This window comes from Mobula hypostoma, chromosome 1, assembly GCF_963921235.1.
Source record: "Mobula hypostoma chromosome 1, sMobHyp1.1, whole genome shotgun sequence".
Lineage (NCBI taxonomy): Eukaryota > Metazoa > Chordata > Chondrichthyes > Myliobatiformes > Myliobatidae > Mobula > Mobula hypostoma.
Window position 1 is genome coordinate 237,147,120 of NC_086097.1, and position 13,760 is coordinate 237,160,879.

General features: G+C 41.0%; 1 protein-coding gene across 1 annotated transcript in view; it reads right to left on the bottom strand.

The window, feature by feature from the left end:
- The window catches only part of csmd3b (CUB and Sushi multiple domains 3b), a 2,345,756-nt gene that overhangs the window by 198,999 nt on the left and 2,132,997 nt on the right, over positions 1-13,760 (bottom strand). The window contains exons 42-43 of the mRNA XM_063066157.1: positions 9,256-9,444; positions 89-266 (exon numbers count right to left, since the gene is read on the bottom strand). Of these exons, the coding sequence (XP_062922227.1) occupies positions 89-266; positions 9,256-9,444 (367 nt within the window). The remainder of the gene's footprint in view (positions 1-88; positions 267-9,255; positions 9,445-13,760) is intronic.

The window sequence follows — 13,760 nt, forward strand, 5'->3', positions numbered from 1 at the left end:
GTGACAAAGCTGCAATGCTGTAACTCAACATGACATTTCGATTTTATCACTGCCTAAATAAACCAATTTGAGAAAATGCATGTCTTACCATACTGTAATAAAATCATATATAGGTTCTGTTTGCAAGACAGTAAAGTTGATGTAGATTCCATGGCCTGGAGGCACTTTAACAATCCAAAAGCAGTCCTGAAAGTTAGGATACTCATCAGGATACCCAGGAGAGTAGATGGTACCATTCAGCGCAGTAATATTGCCTCCACAGAGAGCTAGAGAAGCAAAAGAAACATTTTTTTAGAAAATTAATTTACGCGTATTCCTACATGGAAAAAACATTAATAGTGGCAAAAAGTTGGAAGATCAGATGGATCAAATTGTTACATTTTGCTTCTATTTTGTTGCTCTTTGGCATTTTTTTCAAATAGATTTCAAGGTATCAATCATAATACTAAAATCAGGGCGAAGTTAAGATGGCGCTAAACATAGATTCCTTTGCTTGCATCTTCGGAAACAGCTTTATTTCTATCTTTGATATCTGTTTTTTTCCTTTTCAGGGTGTGGGGGGTTCTTTTGAAGACCTTGATCTGGAATTACACTCTGACTTCAGTTCATTGCGGGAATGGGACCCACTGTCAGGGCCTCACGACCGGCCCCTTGTTCATATCTCAAAGACATGGCCTGGAAGACGAGTGTGGCTTCAGGTTTCTGGGATGCTGTGGCTCTGGGAACGTGCTGATTCTAGGCCGGTGCCCCTGACTGACACATTGCAGGAGAACATGGAACATCGGGACCAGCGGGTTAGTTGCTGGGGGTTGTGTGTCCGGAGAGCCGAGCCTTTTTGGTGCCGACTCTTCAGGCGCAGAGCACGGAAAAAGTGATGACACAGACTTTTAACATCGTCAATCAGTGAGTTATTTGTTATGTCTCCCCTCTCGCTGTGAGACGGGGATACCTCTTATCTGGTGAATGAGTAGTTTTTGGAGTACTGCAAGTTTGTGTCTTTATTGACGTTTTGCTGCACGCTGGAGTGCTCAGTGGAAGATGCGGATGCTTTTTTGCTGGTGGGGGTGGGAGAGTCGTTGCCTTGCTGCTTCTTGTGCATGGGAGGGGGAGTTCTAGGGGGGGCTTTGTGGTTCTAATGTTTTAACTATCTTTCATTCTTTGGGGCACTCCTCTGTTTTTGTGGATGCCTGCAAAGAAAACGAATTTCAGGATGTGTATTGTATACATTCCTCTGACATTAAATGCACCTATTGAAACCTAAGTGACAATGGACTGTAATCTTGTTGGTAAAGATTTTGCACGTTCTTCCTGTGATTGTATGGGTTTCCTCCCACATTACAAGGACAAACAGATTAGTTAGGGTTTGTAAATTGTTGGTATGCTATGTTGGCACCGGAAGCATAACACATGTGGACTGCCCTCAGCGCATCCTCAGACTGTGACGGTTGTTGGTGCAAACAACACATTTCACTGTATGATTCAATGTTTTGATGTGCATGTGACAAATATAACCACATAACAATTACAGCATGGGAGACAGGCCATCTCAACCCTTCTAGGCCGTGTCGAACTCTTACTCTCACCTAGTCCCACCGACCTGCACTCAGCCTATAACCCTCCATTCCTTTCCTGCCCATATATCTATCCAATTTAACTTTAAACGACAACATCATAAAGCTAAATCTTCAACCTTACAGCAAGCACTTATTAAGTTACCAGTTTAAAATTCAAACTTAATTACTTTTAATGGGACTTTATCAACTGAAACATAGATTAAATTGTGATGCAACTTTCTGTTAGTTTGAGCCTCCGATTGAGAACTGATAGATATGAAGTTAAATATAAGTGACTTTAGGAAGGATGGAAACCTCTTTCCACAGTAAGTCATGCAAGTTACTTCTGGTGTTACTCTTCCTCTTAGACAGAGCAGACACAGAAGTTGCCATGGGAGATGCAACAACTGTCCCTTATCTCACCATCTATGGACCTCAACAAATCTTCCAGGTAAATCTGTGATTCATTTGCACTTCTTCTCATCTGGTGTATTGCATTTGGTGCCCATAGCATACTGTACTCTCTTCCAATTTGGAGAAGCCAAATTCTGATTGTTTGATGATTTTTCAGAATATCTGTGTTCAGTCCACAGGGATGACCCTGAGTTTCCTATTACTGCCATTTTGAGTCTCTGTATCACCCCCATAGGTTCTCTGATCTGTCTGTGGTCTCGCACACTGTTGTAATGAGGTCCAATGCAAGCGTCATTAATGAATTACACTGTATGTTCCATCTAGGCACGAGGAAGTTGACCAGATTCGATATCAAATTCAACAATTTGCTTTCTTTATCTGTATCAGATCTGGCCATTTCTACTGTATATCAACCATCTGTAATATTGGTTCAGTCTCTTTCTCTCTCTCTCTCTCTCTCCCCCCCCCTCTCTCCACCCCCCCCACCCCCGCCCCCAACCCCATTAGCCCAGTCTGACCTGCTGGGCATGTCCAACAGTGTTGCATCTCATGACATTTGGCATGCTCTTGTCTAAGGATCAGCTTTGTTTGTTACATGTACATTGCAATATCACAACATACAGTGAAATGTGTTGTTTGCGTCACAGTCAGAGGATTGTGCTGGGGCAGCCCACATGTGTCACCATGCTTCCAGCACCATCATACCATGTCTGCAATTTGATAATCCTAATCCTTACTGTATACCTTTGCAACGTGGGTGGAAACTGGAGCATCCGGAGGAAAGCAACACGATCACAGGGAGAACCTGCAAACTTCTTATAAATCTGTGGAACCATCTGAAAGCCATTCACCTAATATCAGCAAGAATGTGTAAAGCTTTGACCAACACTAATACCAATCCTGTCAATATTGTTACTTCACTGATGAACGACACTTCTGATACTCATCATCATCATCATCATGTTCCTTGTTATATGACATAGACGATCATGGTCTTATCCACGAGCATGATTGTACTTGGCAAATTTTTCTGCTGAAGTGGTTTGCCACTACCTTCTTCTGGGCAGTGTCTTTACAAGACAGGTGATCCCAGCCATTATTGATACTCTTCAGAATGTCTGCCTAGTCGCATAACCAGGACTTGTGCATCAGCTGCTCATACAACCAAACACCACCCGCTCCTATGGCTTCATGTGACCCTGATTGGGGGGGCTAAACAAGGGCTACACCTTGCCCAAGGGTGACCTGCCTGCTAGTGGAGGGAAGGAACGCCTTACACCTCCACTGGTAGAGACCCCACTACCCATTAATATTCACCTAAATTTATTATCAAAGTACACATATGTCAGCACCTACTATCCTGAGAATCATTTTCCTGTGGGCATTCATAGAACATAGAACGTAGAAATCTAGAGCACATTACAGGCCCTTCGGCGCACAATCTTGTGCCAACCATGTAACCTACTCTAGAAACTGCCTAGAATTTCCCTAGCGCATAGCCCTCTATTCTTCTAAGCTCCATGTACCTATCCAAGAGGCTCTTAAAAGACCCTATTGTATCCACAGTAAATTCAAAGAAACACAATAGAATCAGGGAAAAACTACATAAAAAGAGGGACAAACAACCAATATGCAAAGACAACAAATTGTGCAAATATATAAAGAAAAAGAAATAGTAATCAAAGATAACTAAGTAACAAATAAAATGGGGAACTTGAGTTGTAGTAAGTAATATTGAGAACTTGAGTGGTAAAATCAATCAATGCTTTGAAATCGAGTATTAAGTCTTTAGTGCTTTAGCTCTAGATTGGTATACCTTTACTCAGCAAGCCATCATTATTGAAGACGTATCTATTTTCAGTTTAAAATGTAATACTTATAGGCCAATCTGAAAAACCGACTTTATTGTAGAATACTGTAGCTTCAATATTTATGGCCCGCACTTTAGGACCATCAACACACTGCCTGCACTAATTGCCAGCCAAAGCAGAGAGATCACACGTACTTAGAGTGGATCATTTGCTCAAAGTCCTGGCATCGAGCCCCTGCGGTGGAGCCCCATGTGGTTGCAGCACTTTCCTGCTTGTGAATCCCGTCACGTACGGAATTCACAGCAGGACCAAATCCAGAGAAAGGTTCATTGACCAAGGATTCTGGCAAGTGGGAGGTTCTAAAAAGTGAGGCAAGGGGTGTTCAGAGCCAGCATGTTCCCATTAGAGTGAGGAGCAAGGCTGGTGGGATTAAGGAGCCTTGGTTAACAAAGGATAAAGAAAATTTACTCAGATAAAGGAGGCTTATGTTAAGTGCAGGCTGCTGAGATCAAGCAAATCTCCTAGGACTGCACTCAAGAAGGAAATTAGGCAAGCAAAGAGGAGATATGAAACATTTGTGGCAGGTGAATTAAAGAAGAAGCCTAAAAGATTCTGAAATCACATTAAGAACAAAAGAATATCTGGGAAGAGAATAGGCCCCATTAAGGATTAGTGTGATCATCTATATGTGGAGCCATGGCAGATGAGTCAGGTATTAAATGAATAGTTCTCATCTCTATTCATTGCGCAGAAGACATGAAAGCTGGTGAGTTCAGGGAAGAGAACAATGATGTCTAGAAAAATATCAATAAATATCAAAAAAATACAAATGAGGAGGCCATGAAGTGCACAGAAGTGGATAAATCCCCAGAGCCTGACTAAGAATATCCCTGGACTCTGAAGCTCGGGAAGAAATAGCTGAGGCCCTGACAGAGATATATATTTCGTCGTTAGCTATGAGTGAAGTACTAGAGGACTGGAGCCTTCCACACTCCTCCTCTCCATGCAATAGAGTCATAGAGCACCACAGCACAGACACAGACCCTTTGGCCCATCTAGCCTGTGCAGACTATTATTTTGCCTAGTCCTAACAACTCTCAGTTGAACCTTAGACCTCCTTACCCCTCCCATCCATATACATAGAGTCATAGAAAAGTACAGCACATAGAAAGGCCCTTCAGCTCATCTAGTTCCTGCTGGACCATTAAAATGACCTGCTCCCATCGACCTGCACTTGGACCATAGGCCCCCATGCCCCTACCATCCATGAGCCTATCCAAGCTGCTCTTAAACGTTGAAATTGACCTCAGATGCACCTCTTGTGCTGGCAGCTCATTTCACACTCTCATAACCCTCTGACTGAAGAAGTTTCTCCTCATGATTCCCTTAAACTTTCACCTTTCACCCTTAACCCATGACCCACCCAACTTCAGTGAAAAAAGCCTACTTGTACTTATACTATCTATAACCCTCATAATTTTGCATACCTCCATCTAATCTCCTCTCAGTCTTCTATGTTCCAAGCAATAAAGTCCTCACCTACTCACTCTTTCCTTTTAACTCAGGTCCTCCAAACCCAGCAAAATTTTTGTAAATTTTTCTGCACTCTTTCAACTTTATTTACATCTTTCCTGTTGGTAGGTGACCAAAGCTACACACAATACTTCAAATTAGGCCTCAGCAATGTCTTACACAACTTCAACATAACATCCCATCTTTTGTACTCAATGCTTCGATTTCTGAATATCAGTGCATCAAAAGCTTTCTTAATGACCTTATCTACCTGTGACACCACTTTCAATGAACTCTGGACCTGCATCCCATGACCTCTTTGTTCTATCACATTCCTCAGTGCCCTACCGTTCACAGTGTCAGACCTACCCTGGTCGGTCCTACTGAAGTGCAACACCTCGCATTTGTCTCCATTAAATTATGTGACGTTTTTCAGCCCATTTTTCCAGCTAGTCCAGATCCCGCTGCAAGTCATGAAGCCATGCTGACTATCCTTAATCAGTCCATGTCTATCCAAATATTTATAGATCTGGTCCGCGAGAATACCTTCCAGTAACTTTCCCACTCCTGATGTCAGGCTCAGCAGCCAATAGTTTCCTGGTTTAGTTTGAGAGCTTTTCTTGAACAGAGTAACAACGTTCACTGTCATCCAATCCCCTAGTACCTCACCTGTTGCTAAGGATGATTTAAGTATCTCTGCCAGAGCCCTGGCAACTTCTGCACTTGCTTCCTGCAGGATCTGAGGGAAAACCATGTCAGACCCTGGGGATTTATCCACCCTGATTTGCCTCAGGACAGCAAACACCCCCTCCTCTGTAATCTGCATAGGGTCCATAAGTTGATGCCACTTTGTCTCACTTCTATACTCTGAGTCTGTCTCCTGAGTAAATACAGATGCAAAAACTTCATTTAAGATCCTCTCCATCTCTTTTGGCTCCACTCAAGGATTACCATTCTGATCTTCCGGAGGACCAATTTTGTCCCTTGCTGTCAGTTTACTCTTAATACATCTGTAGAATCCCTCCTATGATTAAGATAGACAGATATGTACTTTAGTGATCCCAAAGGAAATTGTAGTGTTAGAGTAGCATTACAAGTGCTCAAATATACAATTATACAAAATGTTAGAAGAGAAGAAAGAAAGAATAAAAAATAAGTTACCTCAAACAGTCTAACAGGATGGGACCATCACTTTCCCGGCTATAGCTGACTCATTATAGAGCATAATGGCCAAGGGTAAGAATGACCTCATATAGCACTCTTTGGAAAATTGCAATTGTCTTAGTCTATTACTAAAAGTACTCCTCTGTTCAGCCAAGGTGGCACACAGAGGGGGAGAAACATTGTCTAGAATTGCCAGGACTTTCTGTAGGGTCCTTTGTTCCACCAAAGACTCCAGTTAGACTCCTATAACAGAGCAAGCATTTCTAATCAGCTTATTGCCCCAGCACACCACAGCATAGAAGATTGTACTGGTGACAACAAACTAGTAGAACATGTGAAGGAGGGGCCTGCACACTGCAAAGGACCTCAGTCTTCTCAGGAAGTAGAGGCGACTCTGGCCTTTCTTGTACACAGCCACTGTGTTAGTGCTCCACTCAAGTCTGTCGTCCAGGCGCTCCCCCAGGTACTTGTAGGTCCTCACCACGTCCACGTCCTCACCATCAATACAATAGTATCAGGGAGCAGTGCAGGCTTACTCTTCCAAAAGTCCATCACCATCTCCTTTGTCTAACTGATGTTGAGCTGCAGATGATTCAGCTTGCATCATTTGACAAAGTCCTCACCAAGGCCCTGTATTCATCCTCCCAATCTCCCTTTATACACCCAACTATTGATGAGTCATCAGAGAAATTCTGAAGATGGCATGACTCAGGGTGATATCTAAAGTCCGAGGTACCAGGGTAAACAGGAAGGGAGCCAGTGCAGTCCCCTGTGCGGCCCAGGGCTGCTTATAGTTGAGGAGAGGCAAAAAAGATGATTAAAAACTTGACAGGCATGAAAGGCTTGAGTTATATGGGGAAACTGAAGACAGAAGCTGCTTTTTCTGGAATGGAGGAGGCTGAGGGGTGATCTCAAAGGGTTATCGACATAGCAGATGGCCACAGTCTTGTCCCCAGGGTAGAAGAGTCCACCTTTTAGTTTAGGGGAAAGAATTAAAGGAAATCCAAAATGCTGGAGGAACTCAGAAGGTCAGACAGCATCTATGGAGAGGAATAAACAGTTGACATTTCGACCTGAGGCCCTTTATCAGCGCTGATGAATAATCTTGGTCTGAAACGTTGACCTTTCATTCCACTCCGTAGATGTGCCCGGTTTGCTGAGTTCCTCTAGCATTTTGTGTGCGTTACCCTAGATTTCCAGCATCTGCTGAATCTCTTGTGCTTATAATCTAAAGGACAAGTTTTTTTCAGACAGAACTTGATAGGTGTATGAGACAGGCTGTGAGAGAAGATGTTAGATTCAGGCACAATTACAACTTTTTAAAACACTAGAGCTACACACACAGAATGCTAGATTTCCACAATCTGCAGAATCTCTCGTGTTTAAGGTTCTAAAACATTGGAGGGATGTGGACCGAATGCAGAAGGATGAAATTAGTTTGCATTCGCATTTTAGGTCAGCAAAGACCAGTTGACTGAACTTCTTGAGAACTTCACAACCTAATTGAGCTGCCTCTCAAAATTGTCAAATCTGTGACTATTTCAGCCATTCAGAAAGATACAAAAACCTTCCAAGCTATTATAAATTTTAAAAACAATACTAAAGAGGAATAAGTTAATTAAAGACATTTAAATAAACTCAGTGCAGATATAATTGAAAATAATAATAATCTTAATCTCTTTCAGCAGTTCTCCTCCACTAATGTATGCCTCAAAGTGACAGCATTCATCATAAAGGACCCCCCCATGACCCGGAACATACCCTCTTCTCATTGCTACCATCAGGGAGGAGATACTGGAGCCTAAAGGCACACATGTAATGATTCAGGAACAGCTTCCTCCCCTCTGCCATCAAATTTCTGAATGGATATTGAACCCATGAACACTACCTCACCACTTTTTGTTTCTCTTTTTGCACTACCTATTTAATTTAACTTTAAAAAAAAATATATACTTCTGACTGTAATTTACAGCTTTTTTCTGCTCCTGCATAACAACAAATTTCACAACATATGCCAATGATATTAAAACCCGATTCTGATTCTGACCAAGTGTACTCCCCAGTGTTGTTAAGTTGCTACGTTATCCTTGAGGCTAGCTTTGCAACTGTCAGGAAATCACCCAGAAAGAACTACCACCATGCTTCAAATATCCTTGTTTATGAACCCATGCTGGATCTTATTCAAGGAAATACTGACAGCTTTGCGTTGATCTGTTAGCAGTTCTTGACAAGAACTAGCCTATTATGAATATTGTCTGAGCATACATCTCAAAATAAAACAGTAGTTAACACTACTGAATAAGGTTGTTCTTACTCTGAAGGTGGCCTCTTAGAGGTCCCTTAGAATGAAACAATATTAACATCGACAAAAGATTATCAGCAGTCATTTTGAAAATATGTGAAGTGCTATTCTTTTAAGTTTCCTCTATTTTCTGCCTGGAAGTGTGAATTTAATCAGAATTAGTCACTCTGAAAGGAAACTGTCTACCTGCAAAATATCTTTAAGTTAAAAATAGGACAATATTTAAAAGAAAAGGCAAACAATTTCAGTGGTAGCAAATAGTTGGAAGCCAGGCATCAGTTCAAGGAAAATAGAGACTGTTCCAATTGTAAGGACCTCAGAAATTGTGTTCAATTTCGATTTGTTTGGAAAGTCAAACAGTGGGGAATCTCAATTATGAGTAAAAGAAGTAGTTAAAAAATAGAAGCACAATCATGTACACGTTAAGCACCGGTAGCAAAAGCAGATCACAAACAACTTCACATCTTCATACATATATACTTACATTCAAGATACATACCTTCACATCTAGGTATTGGGTAGTTCCAGTTCCGACTTATACCGTGAAGACAAGTGAGTGCTGGCTCCCCAATTAGCGTATAACCTTGGAGGCACTCAAACGAGATGATCCGTCCTACTGATAAGTCATATCCGATAACAAAGCCGTTTCGAAACGGGCGGGGGTCAGGACAACTTTGAAGTTGGTAAGCTGCAAAAATTAATTTCTTTAATTAGACTCAATAGTTGAAGGAAAGCTTTTAACAGCTGAGGAAATTTTAAGTATAATAAAGAAACAATATAATGAAACATTTTTAAACCTCCAGGTATATTTCAAATTTATTACTCCTACCCTGCAATTATTTTTGACTTAATGCCATTTTCATTGTCAAAGCCTGATCTCTTTCTTGTCTCCTCTTAGTATGTTGAGGAATATACTGCTAATCAGCATTTTCTCATCAGTTTGTGTGATGCAATTATTTTATTTACTAAAACCACACAGAATTAGAGCAATTATTGCACTGACGATGTTTTGTTTTCTTCAAAGGAATTTAATGCAGAAACAGCACAACATACCAGTGTGATTCTGAGGTAAATGGTCTTTATGTCACCTGTTGAGACTCCAATACTGCCCATTTAAAATGAGTAAACATAAAATACTAACAGTCAAGTGATCACAATATGAATTGATATTTGGTAAAAAAAAATAACCTTGAGATATTGAGATTTAATAGCACACAGCTTTTGTCAAAGAAAAGACTGTTTTATTGTGATTTTTAATGGTAATATTTATCTTATTGTGCCGTTCAAAGTAGAAATAAGATGTCCCTCTTATTCATTTTGCATATAATAAAAAATTAATTTCAGAGATTTTTAAAATTTCATTTAATTATAATCTGGAGAAGTTGAAACATTGATTACTATATTCAGAGATAACTTAAAGGTGCTTTGGTACAAATATAGTTCTTTATCACCTTCACCAGAATGTTTTTTTATCGACTGCAGTTCTGCCTTCTACACCTTACTCCCCAACAAGTTGAGGATTAAACTACTCAATGTGGGACTCAATACATCAACTCACAACTGGATTCTGGACTTTGTTACCAATCACACCCATATAGTAAGACTAGGCAATTACACACCAACCTCCCTGACCCCGAACACTGGAGCACTGCAGGGATGTGTACTGAGCCAACTCTTTACAATCTTTTCACCCATAACTGTGCCCCTACCTATGCCACCAATTCCATCATCAAATCTGCAGGCGACACCGCAGTGACCGGATTACTTACAAGTAAGAACGAAACAGCATACAGAGAGGAGGTGCAGAAACCGTCTGAATGGTGCAATAACCATAATTCTGGAGAAAGGGCTCTTCTCAATCTGTTCTACTACCGGAGCTCCCCGCACCGATCCGATGTCTCGAGTCAGAAATAATGGCCAAGTCCCGACTCCGAGACTTGGGAGTTCTGGGCGGGTTCCACGGCTTCTGGCCGGTCAAGGCGTGCCATCCATCCACGGTGGGACCACTGTAGTAGAACAGATTTAGAAGAGCCCTTTCTCCGGAATTATGGTTATTGCACCATTCAGATGGTTTCTGCACCTCCTCTCTGCAAGAAGTCAGGGGGAAATTTTCAAAGATAACTGTGAGTGATGGCTCATGATAGGTTAAATAAAAATCTGAGGAAATTATATTTCCTAATAAGAAAACCTGGTGTGAGATATAATGCTACAGATTACCAAGTTTACAGTGTAATGACAGATGGCAGATGGATATTTGACAGTGATGTGCGGCTGTTCCTATAAATGTTTAACTATGACTCTTTTCTATGTGAGTCATAGTCATCTGTGTTCTGATATCGAAAAAATGTTCTCTTGAAAGGTAAGTTAAATCTTAATATAAGGAAGAATCCCACATGAATGTGCTGTTAAAAATCAATATCAATACTTTTATTTTGGCCTACTAATGGATTTTTTCATTTCGCCTTATAGTGGTTTGGAGTTCTTTCATATTTCATACAAAGTCCAATTAATGGTTCAGGGCAGTAGGAAGTCAAATTATCAGCATCACTCTTGAATAAACCCTTTGCAGCACTTTCCTTTCAAAATCATTTGGATCAATGCAAAACTGGCATAAAGAGAGGTACAATCTTCAGTTTTAAGATTTTGTAAATCCTCACAATATTATATGTTAATTAATTCATTCATTGTGTTGGCGCGTGGCCAGGTGGTTAAGGCGTCGGTCTAGAGATCTGAGGATCGCTAGTTTGAGCCTCAGCTGAGGCAACGTGTTGGTGATGTTGTTTGTTCACAAATACTCAATATCCATCTAAAACTTGCAGATGCCATGTAACTGTCATCAAAAATCCACATGCAATGAGACTCTACTATCCACAGATGCATTCACAACTGTGAGAATGAACACAGACAAAGCAGAATGAGCTACTGTGGAGAAGTAGGGAGAGGAGCAGGATTGGGAAAAGGAAGAGAGAAATGGGAGAGTTAATCTGACCAGGATATTTAGCAAGGGGTTCTCTTTCCTGATCTTCAGTGAGATAAGTAAGTGAGGATTCTGTACATCAATAAGGACATCTCCACAGAAATCTGCCACTGTTGTACCTGAGAGCAGAACAGAGCAAGCAAAGCACTGTCTACAGAACGATTTAAAAAATGTCATTCTATCTTGCTGGAAACCAATGAACAGAAATTTGACTAGGATTATAAATATTCTTAAGATGAAAATCAATACTGACTTCCAGCACATGACACTATCACTCTGCTAGCCAACTGTGCGCAGTGAAAGAACTAAGAAGAATTTCATTCTCTCAAAAATCTAGCTGGCATGAGGAAGATGGCAGCAAACCAGTCTGGTAAGGCTGGTTCCAGTCATAAAGCTTTCATTCTACAGGAGTTCAAAGCAACTGCCATGATAAAGTGAAGGTGGCTACCATCTAAAGCTATCTTCTGGTAGCATATCTGGTGACACTGGTACACAGCCCATGCACACATGTTGTGTAATGAACCAGATTTGATCAAGGAACTTCTAGGAGTCAGTGATCATAATATAATAGAACACACCTGAAAACTTGAGAGGGAGAAGCTAAAGTCAGGTGTACCAATATTAGAGTGGAGTAAAGGGAATTATAGAGGCATGAGAGAGGAGCTGGCCAAAGTTGATTGGAGGGAGACCCTAGTGGGAATGGCGACAAAGCGGGAGTTTCTGGGAACAATTCAGAAGGCGCAGGAGTGGCACATCCTAAAGAAGAAGTAGTATTCTAAGGGCAGGATGATGCAACCATGACTGACAAGAGAAGTCAAAGACAACATAAAGCAAAAGTGAGGGAATATAATAAAGCAACAGAGGATCAGGAAACTTTAAAAAAAACAACAGAATAAAACTGAGAAACCAATGAGGAGGGAAAAGATGATATACGAAGGTAAGCTAGTCAATAACATCAAAGAAAATACCAAAAGATTCTTTTCAGATATACAGTATAAAGTGTAAAACTGTAGAAATCAGACTGCTGGAAAATGATGCTGGAAAAGAAGTATTGGGGGACAAGAAAATGGGAGAAAAAGGGAAGAAGTATTTTGCATCATTCTTCACCATGGGAGATACTACCAGTATGCCAGAAGTTTGAGAGTGTCAGCAGGCAGGATTAAGTGCAGTTGCAATTATTCGGAGAAGGTACTTGGGAAGCTGACAGGAATTGAGGTAGATAAGTCACCTGGATCAGATAGACTGCACAGCAGGGTTCTGAAAGAGGGAGCTGAACAGATTGTGGTGGCATTAGTAAGGATCATTCAAAAATCACAAGGTTCTGGCATGGTTCCTGAGGACTAGAAAATTACAAATGTCACTCCACTCTTTAAAAAGGGAGGGAAGCAAAAGAAAGGAACATATAGGCCAGTTAGCCTGACTTCAGTGGTAGGAAAGATGTTGGGGTTTATTGTTAAGGATGAGGTCTCAGGGTACAAGGATGCACATGATAAAATAGGTCAAAGTCAGCATAGCTTCCTTAAGGGGAAATCTTGCCTGATAAATCTGTTGGAATTCTTTGAGGAAATAACAAGCAGGATAGACAAATAAGAATAGGTGGATGTTGTGTACCTGGATTTTCAGAAGCCACTTAACAAGATGCTGCACGCGAGACTGCTTGACAAGATAAGAGCCCATGGTATTAATTTTTTTAAAAAACAGCATAGATAGGGCATTGGCTGATTGGCTGGAGGCAAAGGGTGGGAATAAAGGAAGCCTTTTCTGGTTAACTGCCAAGTACTAGTGGTGTTCTGCAGAGGCTGGTGTTCAGACCACATCTTTTTATGTTATATGTCAATGGTTTCAATGATGGAATGATGGCTTTGTAGCCAAGTTTGTGGATGATACAAAGATAGGTGCAGGGGCAGGCAGTGTTGAGAAAGCAGAGAGGTTGCAGAAGGACTGAGACAGATCAGGAGAACGGGCAAAGAAATTGTAAATGGAATACAGTGTTGGGAAATGTATGATCATGCACTTTGGTAGAAGAA